At 41.5% G+C, this 18,334-nt stretch overlaps 1 protein-coding gene across 1 annotated transcript in view; it reads left to right on the top strand.

The window, feature by feature from the left end:
- Nucleotides 1-18,334, top strand: part of DNAH14 (dynein axonemal heavy chain 14) — a 514,964-nt gene that overhangs the window by 97,083 nt on the left and 399,547 nt on the right. Inside the window, exon 11 of the mRNA XM_043543588.1 lies at nt 12,039-12,170. Coding sequence (XP_043399523.1) covers nt 12,039-12,170 — 132 coding nt within the window. The remainder of the gene's footprint in view (nt 1-12,038; nt 12,171-18,334) is intronic.

Below are 18,334 nucleotides of genomic sequence, written 5' to 3'. Positions count from 1 at the left end.
GCAAAGCAACAATATTTTAAAGTGTAAATACACAAAAAATTAATGGCTCCATATATCACACTTCAGTAAATATTAGTGAAGAAGTTAAAAAGATACGTTAAGATATTCTTGCATAATTCTGAAAAAGGGCAACAAAGGCGTTTCAGGCATGGGGAATGTGAGAATCGTAGAATCATAGAATCATAGAATATCAGGGTTGGAAGGGACCCCAGAAGGTCATCTAGTCCAACCCCCTGCTCGAAGCAGGACCAATTCCCAGTTAAATCATCCCAGCCAGGGCTTTGTCAAGCCTGACCTTAAAAACCTCTAAGGAAGGAGATTCTACCACCTCCCTAGGTAACGCATTCCAGTGTTTCACCACCCTCCTAGTGAAAAAGTTTTTCCTAATATCCAATCTAAACCTCCCCCATTGCAACTTGAGACCATTACTCCTCGTTCTGTCATCTGCTACCATTGAGAACAGTCTAGAGCCATCCTCTTTGGAACTCCCTTTCAGGTAGTTGAAAGCAGCTATCAAATCCCCCCTCATTCTTCTCTTCTGCAGACTAAACAATCCCAGCTCCCTCAGCCTCTCCTCATAAGTCATGTGCTCTAGACCCCTAATCATTTTTGTTGCCCTTCGCTGGACTCTCTCCAATTTATCCACATCCTTCTTGTAGTGTGGGGCCCAAAACTGGACACAGTACTCCAGATGAGGCCTCACCAGTGTCGAATAGAGGGGAACGATCACGTCCCTCGATCTGCTTGCTATGCCCCTACTTATACATCCCAAAATGCCATTGGCCTTCTTGGCAACAAGGGCACACTGCTGACTCATATCCAGCTTCTCGTCCACTGTCACCCCTAGGTCCTTTTCCGCAGAACTGCTGCCTAGCCATTCGGTCCCTCGTCTGTAGCGGTGCATTGGATTCTTCCATCCTAAGTGTAGGACCCTGCACTTATCCTTATTGAACCTCATCAGATTTCTTTTGGCCCAAACCTCCAATTTGTCTAGGTCCTTCTGTATCCTATCCCTCCCCTCCAGCGTATCTACCACTCCTCCCAGTTTAGTATCATCCGCAAATTTGCTGAGAGTGCAATCCACACCATCCTCCAGATCATTAATGGAGATATTGAACAAAACGGGCCCCAGGACCGACCCCTGGGGCACTCCACTTGACACCGGCTGCCAACTAGACATGGAGCCATTGATCACTACCCGTTGAGCCCGACAATCTAGCCAGCTTTCTACCCACCTTATAGTGCATTCATCCAGCCCATACTTCCTTAACTTGCTGACAAGAATACTGTGGGAGACAGTGTCAAAAGCTTTGCTAAAGTCAAGAAACAATACATCCACTGCTTTCCCTTCATCCACAGAACCAGTAATCTCATCATAAAAGGCGATTAGATTAGTCAGGCATGACCTTCCCTTGGTGAATCCATGCTGACTGTTCCTGATCACTTTCCTCTCATGTAAGTGCTTCAGGATTGATTCTTTGAGGACCTGCTCCATGATTTTTCCAGGGACTGAGGTGAGGCTGACTGGCCTGTAGTTCCCAGGATCCTCCTCCTTCCCTTTTTTAAAGATTGGCACTACATTAGCCTTTTTCCAGTCATCCGGGACTTCCCCCATTCGCCACGAGTTTTCAAAGATAATGGCCAAGGGCTCTGCAATCACAGCCGCCAATTCCTTCAGCACTCTCGGATGCAACTCGTCCGGCCCCATGGACTTGTGCACGTCCAGCTTTTCTAAATAGTCCCTAACCACCTCTATCTCCACAGAGGGCTGGCCATCTCTTCCCCATTTTGTGATGCCCAGCGCAGCAGTCTGGGAGCTGACCTTGTTAGTGAAAACAGAGGCAAAAAAAGCATTGAGTACATTAGCTTTTTCCACATCCTCTGTCACTAGGTTGCCTCCCTCATTCAGTAAGGGGCCCACACTTTCCTTGGCTTTCTTCTTGTTGCCAGCATACCTGAAGAAACCCTTCTTGTTACTCTTGACATCTCTTGCTAGCTGCAGCTCCAGGTGCGATTTGGCCCTCCTGATATCTTTCCTACATGCCCGAGCAATATTTTTATACTCTTCCCTGGTCATATGTCCAACCTTCCACTTCTTGTAAGCTTCTTTTTTATGTTTAAGATCCGCTAGGATTTCACCATTAAGCCAAGCTGGTCGCCTGAGCACATGACTGGCTGGTGAGCACATGACTGGTTATAGAGTTTTAATTTCCAACAAAACAAGTGAATGGGGAATTGGGTGTCAGCTTGCCAACTGATAATGGGACTGATTTGAAGTATCCGTTTAAGAATTGATGTGCATCATTTAAAGTGTGTGAATTGTACAGTGTATCAACAATACAATGCAGTATGTTATTGTGACATGAAGTCATTTGTACTAAGTCCCAAAAAGCTTAAAATTTATCTCACTGGTGACATTGGGTATGTCACTTCCCTTATCTGTACTTCAGTTATCTCATCTGTAAAATGGGGATAATGATACTAACCTCTTTTTTGTAAAGCACTTTGAGATTTATGGATGAAAAGTACAAAGTAAGAGGTAGGTTTTATCACTGTTGTTCTGATTATTTCATTACATGTGTATTGTGGGGCCCTGATTGGCGCCTCCAGGTGCCATCTACCACAATATAGAAAATAAACTGTGTGAATACTTATGGAATCTGCCATAAAGAAACACGGTGATCTGAAAAAATATTAAGCATTCTTTTTCATTGCCATAGGAAACTAGTATTGTTTTAGACAGTTTTTTCTATATTTGACATTTGTAAACAGCTACATTTTATACATTGTAAATACAATTTTCACAATGATATTTTATTTGTTCACTGGAATCTTCTTAGCTTACTTTTCCTTTTGCCATGGACCCCTACATTCTATACAAAATATCCCTGTTAAACTAATAGTTCTTCACTGAGTGGTTTTCTAGCTGTCTTCCGTTTGTAATATTGCACATCCCTTATCACCAGAGTTTGGAACTTTTTTCTTGCTAGCAGTCCCCCTGTTGGTCCGTGGATGGTCCTGGAATGCTCCCTCCTGTTCCACCACCAAAGGCATAAAGAGACAGGGTTGACCAACTGCCACTCAGTTCTTTCAACAATGGCCTTAGGCTAGAGGCAGAACGTTTTAGCAGTCCCGTATCTCTGTTTTAAACTTGGGCAGTTAGGTGTTGTAAATAGTTTTTGTTTTAGTCAGATAGCTTTAGATAAGTTCTTTGTTAGTATTTTAGTGTTAGCTAGCATTTTAAGATAGTTTTAACGTTTAGTTAGGTACTAGGTGATAGGCAGCTATACGGGCTCCTAAATCTCTTGGTTTTAAAACATGCCTCTCATGTAATGTTGCCTGGTCAGAGACACTGATAAGTGTTTTAGTATGTGAGAGTGACGGATTGTCCTTCAGGATAGGTTGTAGATCCTTAATGCGCTGGAGAGGTTTTAGTTGGGGGCTGTAGTTGACCTATCCTGAAGGATGATCCCTCACTCTCACAGACCTCGGGGAACAGGCCAGTTCTCGCTTACAGACAGCCCCCCAACCTGAAGCAAATACTCACTACACACCACACAACAAAAACACCAACCCAGGAACGAAACCCTGCAACAAAGCCCTATGTCAACTCTGTCCACATATCTATTCAAGGAACACCATCAGAGGATCTAACCACATCAGCCACACCATCAGGGGCTTATTCACCTGTGCATCTGCCAATGTGATATATACCATCATGTGCCAGCAATGCCCCTCTGCCATGTACATTGGCCAAACTGGACAGTCTCTGCACAAAAGAATAAATGGACACAAATCTGACATCAGGAATCATAAGATTCAAAAACTAGTAGGAGAACACTTCAATCTCTCTGGTCACTCAATAACAAACCTAAAAATGGCAATTCTTCAAAAAAAAAAGCTTCAAAAACAGATTCCAACGTGAAACTGCAGAACTGGAATTAATTTGCAAACTGGACACCATCAGATTAATCCTGAATAAAGGCTGGGAGTGGTTGGGTCATTACAAAACCTAAACCTAATTTCCCCTATACTAATTTCCCCCCTACTGTTACTCACACCTTCTTGTCAACTGTCTGAAATGGGCCACTCTCATTACCACTTCAAAAGTTATTTTTCCTCCCTTGGTATCCTGCTGTCAATTGAATTGTCTCATTAGACTAACCTCACACTTGGTAAGGCAATTCACATCTTTTCATGTATTTATACCTGCTCCTGTATCTTCCACTCCACTCCACTCCATGCATCTGATGAAGTGGGTTCTAGCCCATGAAAGCTTATGCCCAAATAAATTTGTTAGTCTCCAAAGAGCCACAAGGACTCCTTGTTTTTGCTGATGCAGACTAACACGGCTACCACTCTGTAAACTGAGGATGTATCTCCTGGACAGATGTAAGACCGGACTCAGATCCTGGTGAGTCCGGATCAGTTAGTCTCCAGTAACCCCTCTACAAGTAGTGTTTCTGTGGCAGTTAAAAATCTTTGGCTGAAAAGGGACACAGTTCTTTCTCCAGCTCCTTTGAAGAAAAAGAAGACAAGATTCAAGCTGCTGTTTTGGAAGGCATAGATAGGTGTTTTCTGAAGCCCTGAAGCATGCCTCTGAGAGACTGGTACTGTTAAAAAGAGTGGCTTCAGTGCCACCTCTGCAGGTAACAGTAGCATCTACTGTATGTACTTCATTGGTACTCAAGGGTTTAATACCAGGTGCACAGATGCCATCTCAGGTCAAGGGTGCTGCTTCCCTGACTACTTTCTTGTTGGTATTGTATACAACTTTACCAACAGGTTATATAGCTCAAGCATTGGTACTGATTACTTCAGCTCCCACATTCGTGGTACCATTAGATTTAGTGGTATGTGACCATTCAGAATCACCAGTGGCTCATACTTTTAATCAGTTATTGGTACCATATATGGGTGAATCATTGGTACTGGCTATTGAACATCTGCCGGCAGGATCTGGCACTCACTTAATGAAGACTCCTCCTTGAGCTAGTTGTCTTTGTTTGAGAGAATGTTCAATGGCTTCTGAGGCAAGTTTGGAGGGATCTCTTTCTTGCCCGCCTGCCTATTGTTCCTGAGATTTGTCCTAAAATCAGACTTCAGAAGTCTTCCCGGAAGGATTATATATTAGATTCCAAGGCCAGAAGGGATCTCCTGTATAACGCAGGACATAGAACTGCCCCAAAATAATTTCGAGGCCATATTTTTTAGAAAAATACTCAATCCTGATTTTAAAATTGCCAGCTACATTTTTAACAGCAAGGATAAGTATGCCTTATTTCCAGTATGAAATAGTCTAGCTTCAAATTCCAGCCATTGGATCATGTTATACCTTTCTCTGCTAGATTGAAAAGACCTATTTTCAAATATTTATATACCCATATAGACTATACTCAAGTCACCCCTTAACCTTCTGTTTGTTAAGCTAGATAGAATGAGCTTCTTGAATCTGTCACTGTAAGGCATATTTTCTAATCCTTTAATCATTCTTTTGGCTCTTCTCTGAACCCTCTCCAATTTTTCAAAATCTTTCTTGAATTGTGGGAACCAGAACTGGATACAGTATTCCAGCAGCAGTCACATCAGTGTCAAATAGAAAGGCAAAATAAACTATTTACTCCTACTTGAGATTCCCCTCTTTATGCATCCAAAGACTGCATTAGCCCTTTTGACCACAGCATCGCATTGGGAGTTTATGTTCAGCTGATTATTCACCACGAGCTCTAAATGTTTATCAGAGTCACTGCTTACGAGGATAGTCTTTTGTCTTGTGTATATATGGCCTACATTCTGTGTTCCTAGACACATGCATTTACATTTAGCAATATTAAAACACATTGTTTGTGCCCAGTTTACCAAGCGGATCAGATTGCTCTGTACCAGTGACCTGTCTTCATTACCACTCCCCCAATTTTTGTGTAATCTGCTAATGTTATCAGTAATTGTTTTATTTTTTTCCAGGTCATTGATAAAAATATAAAATATAGTTGGGTCAAGAACATTCCCCTGTGGGACCCCACTTTTATCTGGAATCAAAAGTTCAAAATGCTGACTCTTGCTGTTATATTCCTGTGAGTGAATCTGCTGGATTGGTTTACAGACCCGGATATGTTGGATGGGTATATTCACATCTCCATCTATCCAGCTTGCAAACAATATTTAGGATTGTTTAAGATCCTCAGCCTGGCAGGATCCAAGTGTGGAGGGGCTTGGTGTGGGGGGGATCCAGTTGTAGGGTTAGAAGGTTCTGTGTGGGGCAGTCTGGGTGTGGGTGGCTCCGTGGGGGGTCCAGGGGTGGAGGGGGAAGTCTGAATGCATAGGAGCTCGGGAGAGTCCGGGGAAGAGGGAATGGGACTCTGAAGGGGGTGGGGTGAAGGTGGTTGGGGCTCAGCAGGAGTGGTCTGGGTGCTGGGAGGGTGAAGATTGGTGTGGTCAAGGTCCAGGTGCAGCTTGTTGGGGCTCAGTGGGATGGGAGTCTGGGTGCAGGGGGCTGGGTGGGGTGGTCCAGGTGCAGGGAGGTGGGGTGGGGGTTCAAATGCAGGGGAACTTAGCAGGGAGTGGTCTGGGTGCAGGCATAGGGGTCCAGATGCAGGGGGGGTAGAGCTCAGCAGGGGTCCGGGTGCAGGAGGGATGGAGCTCGGCGGAGGGGTATAAGCTCTTCCAGTCTCTCTCCTCCATAAAATAAGCCTTCCATTCCCCTGACCATCGTAGTAGTGCTTGTATGTGCCTCTTCCAATTTAAATTAATCATTCTTGAACATGGGTGACCAGAATTGAACAGAGCATTCAAATGAGGTCTTACCAGCGGCTTGTTAATGGGATTAATACTTCTCTTGTCTCTACTGGAAATGCCTCGCCAAGTACATCCTAGGATCACATTTGCCTTTTTCAGAGCTGCAACACATTGGTGCTCATAGTCATCCTGTGATTGACTCTCACAACCAGGTTTCTTTCCTCCTTTGTTGTTTCCAACTGATGAGCCTCAAGCTGGTAACAGAAATTCTGATTATTAGACTGGAAGTGTGTGACCTTGCACTTTGTACTGTTGAATTTCATCCCATTTCTGTCACTCCACTGTTCTAGGCTATCTAGATGGAATCATAGAATATCAGGGTTGGAAGGGACCTCAGGAGATCATCTTGTCCAACCCCCTGCTCAAAGCAGGACCAATCCCCTATTTTTGCCCCAGATCCCTAAATGGCCCCCTCAAGGATTAAGCTCACAACCCTGGGTTTAGCAGGCCAATTCTCAAACCACTGAGCTATTCCTCCCCCCCCCCGCCCCCCCCCCCCCCCCCCCCCAAAATAAAGGGGACGTGTCAAGAGGAGAGGCAGCTGTTACTTATCTCTTTTCTCAATCCAAGGTGGGGAACTGAACCAGCATCTCCAGCACCCCAGGCTAGTACAGATCTTCATGTATAATATTCTGATCCTCCCCTAAATTGATGATGACTCCCAACTTAGTATCATCAGCATATTTCATTAGGACACTCCTACTTTTTTGTGCAATGTCATTAATAAAAATATTGAATGATGCTGGTCTCCAGACTGATCTTGGGAAACTCCACTAGTAACGTCCCTTTAGTCCAGTAATTCACCTTTCAGTACAATTTGTTATCTTCTTCCTGTTAGCTGATTCCACATCCACCTTACAATGCTTGTACTGATCCCCATCTTCCCTAATTTAACTAATGATTTTCCATATGGTACCATGTCAGATGCTTTACTGAAGTCCAGTTCCCTTGTCTAAAAAATCAGTTATTTTAGCAAAGAAGGAAATCAGGTTAGTTTGGCATGATCTATCATTGGTAAACCCTTGTTGCATTACATCACCTTTACCATTAACTTCTGTGAATTTAATTATTCTTTCCTTCATAGTTTATTCTAAAACCTTGCATACTACCTAGGTCAGATTAAAAGGACTATAATTGCCCAGATCACTTTTCCCCCCTTTTTTAAATATTAGTATGATGTTAGCTGTTCTCCAGTCATATGGTACTACCCCCACATAAATAGATTTATTAATACTCCTTGCTACTGGACTAGCAATCACATGTGCCATTTCTTTCAGTATTCTGTGATGTAATTTATTAGGTCCCTTTGATTTGAGTGCATTAAGCTCTTTAGATGTTTCTTCCACCTCAGAGGTGGTACTTTTCTAGACACTCATTTCCATCAGCAGTACTGCCTTCATGCATATGCTCCTTATTATCATCCTTATTGAAAACTGAGGCACAGTATTCATTTAGTTTTTGGCCATACCTACATTATCGTTAATCTTCCCCTCTACATTACATAGCGGTTCATCCTCATCCTTCCTTATTCTCATTTTATTTATGTAAACTAAAAATCCTTTTAGTATTTATTATAATTTCCCTGGTAAGAGCTAATTCAGCTTGACTTTTAGCAATTCTCACTTTATTTCTACATTTTTCTAACTTCCATGATGTAGTTTTCTTTGTTCATCAGCCCCTTTTTTCCATTCCTTCTGGCTCTCTGCTTACTCATAATAATATTTTTGAGGTGGTTGTTGATCCAGCTGGATCCAGAGCCTTTCCCTACAAGTTTTTTTCCCCCTAAGTTTGGGATGCAGATTTCAGATTGCTTTTTGTATAGTTGATTTGCAGAATTTCTAAGCCTCTGTATTTAATCCTTTAAGCTCTTCGGTCCAGTTGACCTCTTCAACCAGCTCCCTTCATTTCTCAGTCTGCCCTTTTGAAATAAAAAATCGTAGTTGATGACTTGGTGTTGATTATCTTTCCATTTAATTTAAACTGAATCAGCTTTTGATCACTTGATCCAAGGTTATTTCCTTTAATCAGCTTGTTACAGTAATGATAGGATAAAGAAAGCAGACCTATCATATCCAGGAATAAGTTGTCCCTATCAATACTAATAGCATTTATTCTCCAATCTATATCCAGGAAGTTAGTCTTCCGTTATGAAACAAATCCCAAAGTATTTTTCTCTAATAATATTAGAGATTATTATCCATATCCAAGATTGACCCAGAAGGTCTATAGCAGACCCCTATTATTATCCCCACAGACCTTCTTTTACAATTCTTTCCCAAGGCGATTTTGACCCAAACAGATTGATATTTTTTTTAATACTGTCACTTCATATTTCATTACAGTTACCGTTTCATTGATGTACAGAGCTATTTCATCACCTTAGTCCTCTCTCTCCTAAACACACATTTCTTTCAAAACCTGTATGTCAGTCATGAACGCTATTCCATCATGTTTCTGTAATCCCTAGAATATCTGGTTTGACCTTCTGCACAAATAGTTCCATTTCTTCCATTTTACTGCCCAGACTCTTTGCATTCATGTAGAAGCATTCCAGTTGTTTCCCTTGGACTTCACCCAGTTTTCTAGCTGGATTGGATATAGTCCTTTCACTAAGTGTAACACCTGCCTGAATACTACTCCAATCAACGTTTCCATTTTTTTCTCCTTCATTTTCATAGTCTTACCTTGTGGTGTTCCATTATCCCTTACTGCATCTTCATTTACTTGATTTTCTTCCTACTGTGGATTGAAGCAAGGCGTGTCGAGATTTCACAAGTTTCTCCCAACCTTCTCCCAGTATCTTCTAGCATAAAGCCCTTCTTATCAATCATTCTAGTCTTGATCCCAAAAGGTTAATACACCAGGTACTCAAGTGGAGTTCATCAGTTAAAGAGTCTCTTTGTGAATTCTTGTCAATGGTCAGTCATCCCAAAACCTTCCTCATAGCACTAATCCTTGACACTGTACAGTCTCTACAGTTCCCCAGTGAGTTCTGATGTCCCTTCATTAATGGTTAGAGCCTTCTCAAGCTTGCAAAGGCCTTCCATTTGTGCTTCCTCAACCAACTCTAACAATGATAATGGATACCAGTTTGGAGGTTATATCCAAACATCATCAGACTCGAGCATTGTGGCCTCAGAAAGAGACTCTTCTACATACATATGGTGTTAGAACTTTGAACAATTCATCTGGTCTGTATAATCTTTCATCTGATTCTGGTGAAAAAGTTTTGGAGATGTTGCTTACCCTCCAATTCCACTAATTCTAAGACCTTTAGTGAAGCTCAAGCAAGCCTCAACTTCCTTAAGTCTCATCGCACCAGTATGTCCCAGACAATACTGGCTTCTGGATGGTTGATACCATCACAGATCACCCCTCTTCTGGTTCCCAACTTGATATCTGAGAACAATTGGACAGTTCTTTACCTGAAAGTGTCATCCCTACATCTGACAGCCTGGAAGCTAGCTTCTTGAATGAGACTTAGAAATTCTCTTCTCAAGCAGTTCAGGACATTTTAATAAATAGCAGAAGCTTTCCACTTGAGCAACTTGGAAAAGATTGGATGATTGGCCTCAGAGTCTTAATATTTCACCTTTTCAGTTTGATATACCTTCCGTTTTAGATTACCTTCTGTCCTTAAAATCTTCTGCATTGTTGATTAGTTCCATTAAAGTGCACCTAGCTTCAGTATGTGCCTATCATCCTAAGAATGATGGTTTTAATATATTTTCTTATCCTACTTCTCAAAGATTTCTTAAGTATTTCCAGCTATAAAGGATCCATATGCTCCATGAATTCTGAACGTTATGTTGTCTAGTTTAATGAAAACCCTGTTTGAACCTTTAGCTACTTGTCCATTAAATCTTCTGTCCATAAAAACCATATTTTTAGTAGCTATTACTTCTGCACGAACAGTGGGTGAAAACGTAGAGTTCTGGTCCTGCCCATATGATTTTTCAGAGGGATAAGGTTTTATTAAGGACTTATCCGAGTTTCTTGCCTCAGACTGTGAATGAATTTCATGTTTAACCAGTCAATTAATGTACCAATATTTTGTCCAAAACCTCACACTAATAGAGTAGAAAGGACCTTAGTTAGAGTCCCAACTTTAGCCTTTTATCTGAACAGAACTAAATCTTTTAGGCTTTCTTTAATTATTTGTGGCATCAATAGAGTTAAAGATTGTTTTTTCTCAGATACTTTCAAATTGGACTTCAAGATGTATTAAATTGTGCTATCAGTTTGCAAGTTGGGATGCCCCGTTGACAGTTAGGGCACATTTTACAAGAGCCCAAGCTACTTCTGTAGCTTTTTAATATTGTCTCAGTTTTAGAAATTTGTAAGGCACATGGGTATCTGTCCATACTTTTGTGAACATGCAGTTGAACAGGCAACTAGAGAAGATGCAGCCTTTGATAAAGTAGTGCTTAGATCTGTCTTTATGTAAAACTTTGATATGCACCTCCATTTGTGAACTGCTTTTCAGTCTCCACAAGTAGGAGACATATAGACAAATGAGGTTACTCACTTTACAATAACTGATGAATTTTTCTATATGTATCCATGACCTGCCCTCCTTCCCCACAATTCAAAGTCCTTACAAGATTTTGGCTGGTGAAGGATCTGAGTGGAAGTTGGTCTGCCCTGTCCCTTTATGCCCTCTGGAAAGGTGGAGGCAGGAGGGGTGCATTCTGTGAGCATGTGTGGAGCGCAGGAGACTGCTAGCAAGAAAAAAACTCTGACCTCTGGCACTAGCGGGTGTGCAATACTATGAGTGCAATATGTATAGACAGCACATCTTAAACAACATCAAATTACTATAAGGTAAGTAACCTGTCTCTTTCTCTTCCACTGCTGTAATCACCGTATGTTTCTGTTTCACACACACATACTCCTTATTTAAGGGAGTGCACTGCACTGGTTCTGCATGACCTGCATTAATATTAAACTCATTTTTCCTCATCTTCCTGCACTGAATTTTAATTCATTGTTCTCACTTTCCAGGCTTTATGTAGCTCCTCCCCTGCCTATATTGCACTTTTGTGTCATCTCAAACTATTCTTCCACTTGGGGGCCTACACTCAGACAGTTGTCCTTCCTCTTGTGTTCACTTTGCATTTTGGGGCCTAGTGCCTGTATGTTGCTACTGTGCAGGAGGATGGGTTGGGATGACACATGAGCTGATGTCTAAATGCTAGGTTTTCTTTCACTACTTGTGGTATTTTTTCCATTTATTCATTTAGGTGGACAGGTCTCGCACATATTCTTTGGATGAGTTTTGTGAGGAGCAATATCAACACAATAAAGAAGCACTTCATCAACTACAGGCTTTCAGGGAGAAAGTAATTCAAGCCATTCAAAGTACTTTTTTAAGGGTAATTATTTAAGATTCTTTGCTATTTTTATTTTTATGGTTTTATCCTGCAAGTTTGTTCCTCTTCAAGTTCTATTAAAAAACTGTTAGGCGTTTGCAATATGAGAAGAGAAGGTAGCTGTACATGCAAACTACAAGAACATTTATTGTATTTTAGTTTTCCATATAATAAGATTTTCCTTTTTGTTCTTTACTCTACTTAATAGAAATACTATATCGTATATAATTTTCTTTTAAGAGCCATGTAGTTTCCGTGAGGTCTACAGTTTAATGATTTTGAAATTCAATCAAATATTTATTTAATATAATACCATGCTTTGAAGTCTACTTCAAGAAGTGGAAACTGACTGTACATGGTAAATAATTGTACCCTAGGTTCTGTCAAATGGATTAAATAAACTGAAAAAAGAGAGAGTTTCTTTTCTAATTTCTTTCAGTTATAATGCTCTTGGGTGTTACTTGTTACAATAGCACATTAAGAATTTTCAGACAGAAGTATGATTTTTTTTAATTGAAGGTGTCAGTATACATATTGTAAAATGGCATCTGGGTGATGCAATCTTTCTAAGACTACATACAGAGGTTTTAACTCCTGTGTATACAATCCTACTGAAGACTGCATAAGAACCTTCTGCTCTGGGGCAAAATAAACTTGCCTATTAATGGTTCTGGTCCTGCAGCCCTTGCTCACATTAGTAGTCCTGTTCATTTGAATGAGACTATGTAGGAGGGTAAGGGTTGTATGATTGTGCTCTTTAAGGCCATAGAAACCTTTCCACTCAAATGTATAGATCTTTAAATTGTGTGGTCTGTTTGAATGAGTCTCTTCAGCCCTGTGCACCTTTGCCTGATACGTATGTGTACAAATGGAGGATGTTCACTTAGATCATGGTTCTTGTGCACCTGAATGGTGGTATCATCTTGCTCATGCACTATTTTGGAGGCTTATGTGCAGTCTTTTTTTCCTGCCTGTAAGGTGTAGGGACATGAAAATATTTATTGAAAATATGTTAACAGTTATCGTTCTCACTGTGCACTTAACTGTGCCTGAAGCAACCGAGGGTATGCTTACATTACAAGAGCTGCAGCAGCACAGCTGTGGCACTGTAGTTATGCAGCTGTGGCACTGTAGTTATGCAGCTGTGGCACTGTAGTGTAGACATGTGCTATGGTTTGTCACAAACAGGACATGAGTGCTCTGGTCTTGTGGGTAGGACCAGGCGTCGTGCCTAGTGGTCAGAGCAGGAGTAGAGCCTGGTGGTTGGAGCGGGGAGCCAAGCTAGGGGTCGGTGTCAGGGATCAGAGCTGTAGGCAGGAATCAAGAGTCAAGCCAAGGATCAGAGGCAGAGTAAAGTGTCAAGCCATGAATCAGAGCTGGAATCCAAAGCAGGGAATGAGATTAGGATAGCAATGGGCCAGGTACTGCTTGGTTGCACAGACAGCTTCCTGGAACTCCCTCCATGCTTAAATAGTGCACCTGGACCAATCTGGGGATGTGTGTGCTCTACTAACTGGGTCTTCAGTGGGTGGCACATCCTTTGGCATTTAGTTCTGCCCACCCTGAGTTTATAGAGCATGTATTGTGGCTCTGCCGTGACTACAGAGTTGCGGCATGTAAGCATTGGTCACCTGGACCTCACTCCTCTAGTCCTCCAGATCCTTACACAGTGATAGAGGGTTTTTTCCCATCATTATATTGAATCCCTCCCAACCCCAAAGAGGCAGTAGCTAAGAATTCTTCTGTCAACCTAGTGATGTCGACATCAGCACTTAGGCTGGCTTAACTGTCTCTCTCTGGGGTGTGAATTTTAGGTGTAGTTCAGGCTTAAGAGTCATCAATCTTTGTCTTCCAAACCTTTGGCTTCCTCTCAGAACTAAAGACAGTGAGGCCAGGTCTATGCTAAAAAGTTTAGGTTGACCCAGCTACATTGTTCAGGGATATGAAAAATCCACTACCCCGCAGAAAGTAGTTAAGCCAACCTAATGCCCAATGTAGACAATGTTAGGTTGCAGGGAGAATTCTTCTGTTGTTCTATCTGCTACCTCTTGGGGAGGTGGATTAACAGCAATGGGAGAACCCCTCCTGTTGCTATGATTGTCTACACTGAAGTGCTACAGCAGCACAGCTACAGTGTTTCTAGTGAAGACATAGCCTGAGAGTCAGTAAGCCCATCACAACAGATCGGACATCTTCTCTGGGGAGGATTAACTAAGCGAAAGTTAAAACATACAATTCCTAGGAAAGGAGAGTGTGAGGATCCACAGGTTTTGAACTTGGATCCATAGAGTGTCAGGCATAAGAATGGCCACAATGGGTCAGACCCATGGTCCATCTAGCCCAGTAACCTGTCTTCTGACAATGACCAATGCCAGGTGCTTTAGAGTGAATGAACAGAACAGGCAGTCATCAAGTGATCCATCCCCATCATCCACTCCAAGCTTCTGGTGAGGAGAGACTAGGGACACTCAGAGCACAGTGTTGCATCCCTGCCCATCCTGACTAATAGTCATTGATAGACTATCCTCCATGAACTTATCTAGTTCTTTTTTGGAAACCTCTTATAGTTTTGGCCTTCACAACATCCTCTGGTAAAGAGTTCCACAGGTTGACTGTGCATTGTGTGAAGAAGTATTTCCTTTTGTTTGCTGCCTATTAATTTCATTGGGTGACCCCTAGTTCCTGTGTTACGTGAAGGAGTAAATAACTTATCCTTATTCACTTTCTCCATACCAGTCAAGACCTTTATAGACCTCTATCATATCGCCCCTTAGTCGTCTCTTTTCCAAGATGAAAAGTCTGTCTTTTTAATCTCTCCTCGTATGGAAGCTGTTCTATACCACTAATAATGTTACTTGCCCTTCTCTATATCATTTCCAATTCCAGTATATCTTTTTTGAGCTGGAGTGTCCAGATCTGCACACAGTATTGAAGATGTGGGTGTACCATGGGTTTATATAGAGGCATTATGATATTTTTCTGTCTTATCTATTCCTTTCCTAATGGTTCCTAACATTCTGTTAGCCTTGACTACTGCAGCACATTGAGCAGATGTTTTCAGAGAACTGTCCACAGTGACTCGCAAGATCTCTTTCTTGACTGGTAACAGCTAATTCAGAGCCCATCATTTTATTTGTATAGTTGGGATTATGTTTTCCAGTGTGCATTACCTCGCATTTATCAAAATTGAATTTCATCTGCCATTTTATTGCCCAGTCACCTAGTTTTGAGAGATCCCTCTGTAAGTCTTTGCAATCTACTTTGGACTTAACTATCTTGAGTAGTTTTGTATCATCTACATATTTTGCCGGCTCACTGTTTACTCCTTTTTCCAGATCATTTTTGGACATCTTGAACTGTACTGGTCACGGAATGGACAGTTGGAGAACACCGCTATTTATGTCTGTCCATTCTGAAAACTTGCCATTTATTCCTACCTTTTGTTTTCTATCTTTTAGCCAGTTACTGATCCATGAGAGGACCTTCCCTCTTATCCCATGACTACATATTTTGCTTAAGAGCATTTGGTGAGGGACCTTGCCAAAGTGTTTCTGAAAGTCTAAGTACACTAAATCTACTGGATCATCCTTGTCCATGTATTTGTTGCCCTCTCAAAGAATTCTAATAGATTGGTGAAGTGTGATTTTCCTTTACAAAAACCATGTTGACTCTTCCCTGTGTTCATCTATGTGTCTGATAATTCTGTTCTTTTCTGTAGTTTCAACCAATTTTCCTGGTACTGAAGTCAGGCTTGCTGCTGTGTAATTGCCAGGATCGCCCCTAGAGCCTTTTTGAAAAATTGGTGTCACATTAGCTATCCTCCAGTCATCTGATAGAGAAGCTGATTTAAATGATAGGTTACAGACCACAGTTAGTATTTCTGCAATTTCCTATTGACGTCCTTCAGAAGTCTTGGATGAATACCATCCTGGTCCTGGTGACTTACTACTGTTAATTTATCAATTTGTTCCAAAACTACTTCCACTGACGCCTCAGTGTGGGACAGTTTCTCAGATTTGTCACCTAAAAAGAATGGCTCAGGTGTGGGAAGCTTTGCTCTTTTTTTTTTCCTCTTCAGATTCTTTTTGGCCTGCTTAATTATACTTTTACACTTCACTTACCAGAGTTTATGCTCCTTTCTATTTTCCTCACTAGGATTTAACTTCCAATTTTTAAATGATGCCTTTTTGCGTCTGACTGCTTCTTTTGCTTTGTTGTTTAACCACAGTGGCACTTTTTTGGTCCTCTTACTATGTTTTTTAATTTGGGGTATACATTTAAATTGAGCCCCTATTATGGTATCTGTATAAAGTTTCTGTGCAGCTTGCAGGGATTTCACTTTTGGGACTGTACCTTTTAATTTCTTTTTAACTAGCTTCCTCATTTTTGTGTAGTTTCCCTTTCTAAAATTAAATGCTGCTGTGGTGGGCTTCTTTGGTGTTAAATTTAATTATGGTCACTATTACCAAGTGGTTCCTCTATATTCACCTCTTGAACCAGATCCTGTGCTCCACTTAAGACTAAATCAAGAATTGCCTCTCTTTTGGGTTGCAGGACTAGGTGCTCCAAGAAACAGTCATTTGTGGTATCAAGAAATTTTATCTCTGCATCCCATCCTGAGGTGACATGTACCCAGTCAATATGGGGATAATTGAAATCCCCCATTATTTTTGAGTTGGTGGCCTTCTCATCATGGCCGCCATCCAGTGGCTTGCTTGTAAGTAGTGCTATGAGTGGCTAATGGAATCCTGGCACCACCAGAGGCACTGTCAACGGTGTCCTGATTAGAGGAGTGCCCAGCCCCATCAGTTGGTCCAGCTGCTGTAGTTAAGCCATAAGGAGGTACAGGAAGTTGTCTGTGCAACTGGGTGAATTCCTGGTTGGTGGCTACATTGGCCCCGGCGTTCTCACCTGACTCTTTAGCCCTGCTTTCCTGACTTGTCCCTGGTTCTTGCCTTGTTCTTGATTCCCTGCCCCCTGTTTCTGACTCCAGCTCCATCCCTTGGGTTGACTGTCTGACCCTTGGCTCAACTCCTCACTCTGACTCTGACCCAGCTCAATACTCTGACCTTTGGCTAGACGCTGATTCCTGCTTCAACCACTAGGGATGACTGCCCAAGTTCCGGTCATGACCGAAAGCTCCAATGCATATAACAAAATTTTCAAACTACAGTTAAGCACTTAGAAACCTTTAATGAGTTGCATGTGGATAGAATTCCCATCCCACTGTCTGGCTACAAGGAATTAAGAGGCAGAGATAAGTGTAGAAAATATAACCTTGAACTAGCTCTAAATAACTTGCCGTGAGACCCAGAAAACTGAGGGTCAAATGGAGCACACTGCCAGTGTTCTCAAGAAATGTACATGAGTTAGACTTCACCCCAAACCATACATTTGTATGCATTGTGAATCAGAGATATATCATTCTATGCGAATAATTGGTCTTGTTCCTCCAATTTCATGTCTCATATCCCATGAAAAGTCTTGAAAAATGTGAAGTGAAAAGTTCTGTATATTATCAAAGAAGGTATGGACTATGTTCACTAGATTTAGAGGAATTATAAGGGATTTTGTGTGCTTTCTCTGATAATCATAGTTTCATCAGAGAAGTGACAGGAATGGTATAACACAAGAAGGAAAAAGGAATGTTGAAATGTATAAGCATCTAACTACGATATAACTTCTTGGAATATTAAAAGAAATCACTTGGAAGGGATACCAAAATTAACAGGGTAAATACTAAAATGCAATCCATGAAATTAATTAGACCCTCCAACTAAAAAGAGCATCAAAATTTTTTTTATACATTGGTGCCTTCACTGGATACTGATGGAAGCAGCAGAAAAACTAAGATCTGAAAGCTGAGAACCATTTGGAATCAGAAGGAATCAGAGGGGTCCCCTCCAACTAGTCCTTAAATCAGTGTATATAAAACTGAGGTCACTGTGCATGACACCCCATGGATGGCCTCTCCCATTGTCCAGGGTCACAGGACCCAGAAGAGATATTGAAGAGTTTTGCTGAAATCTTATGTGGGAAAGACTTGCCCCCGTGTCCGGGGGCACAGGTCTAAGAAGAGTTGTTGAACTCCAGATAAGCTGCAGAATCCAGAAGCATCAGATGTATGGACCAGCCATGTGTAAAAGACTTTCTTATTTCCAGATTAG

Source organism: Chelonia mydas, chromosome 3 (genome assembly GCF_015237465.2).
Source record: "Chelonia mydas isolate rCheMyd1 chromosome 3, rCheMyd1.pri.v2, whole genome shotgun sequence".
NCBI lineage: Eukaryota > Metazoa > Chordata > Testudines > Cheloniidae > Chelonia > Chelonia mydas.
Note: the sequence above shows the minus strand (reverse complement) of the source record. Positions and strands in the feature narration are given on the sequence as shown.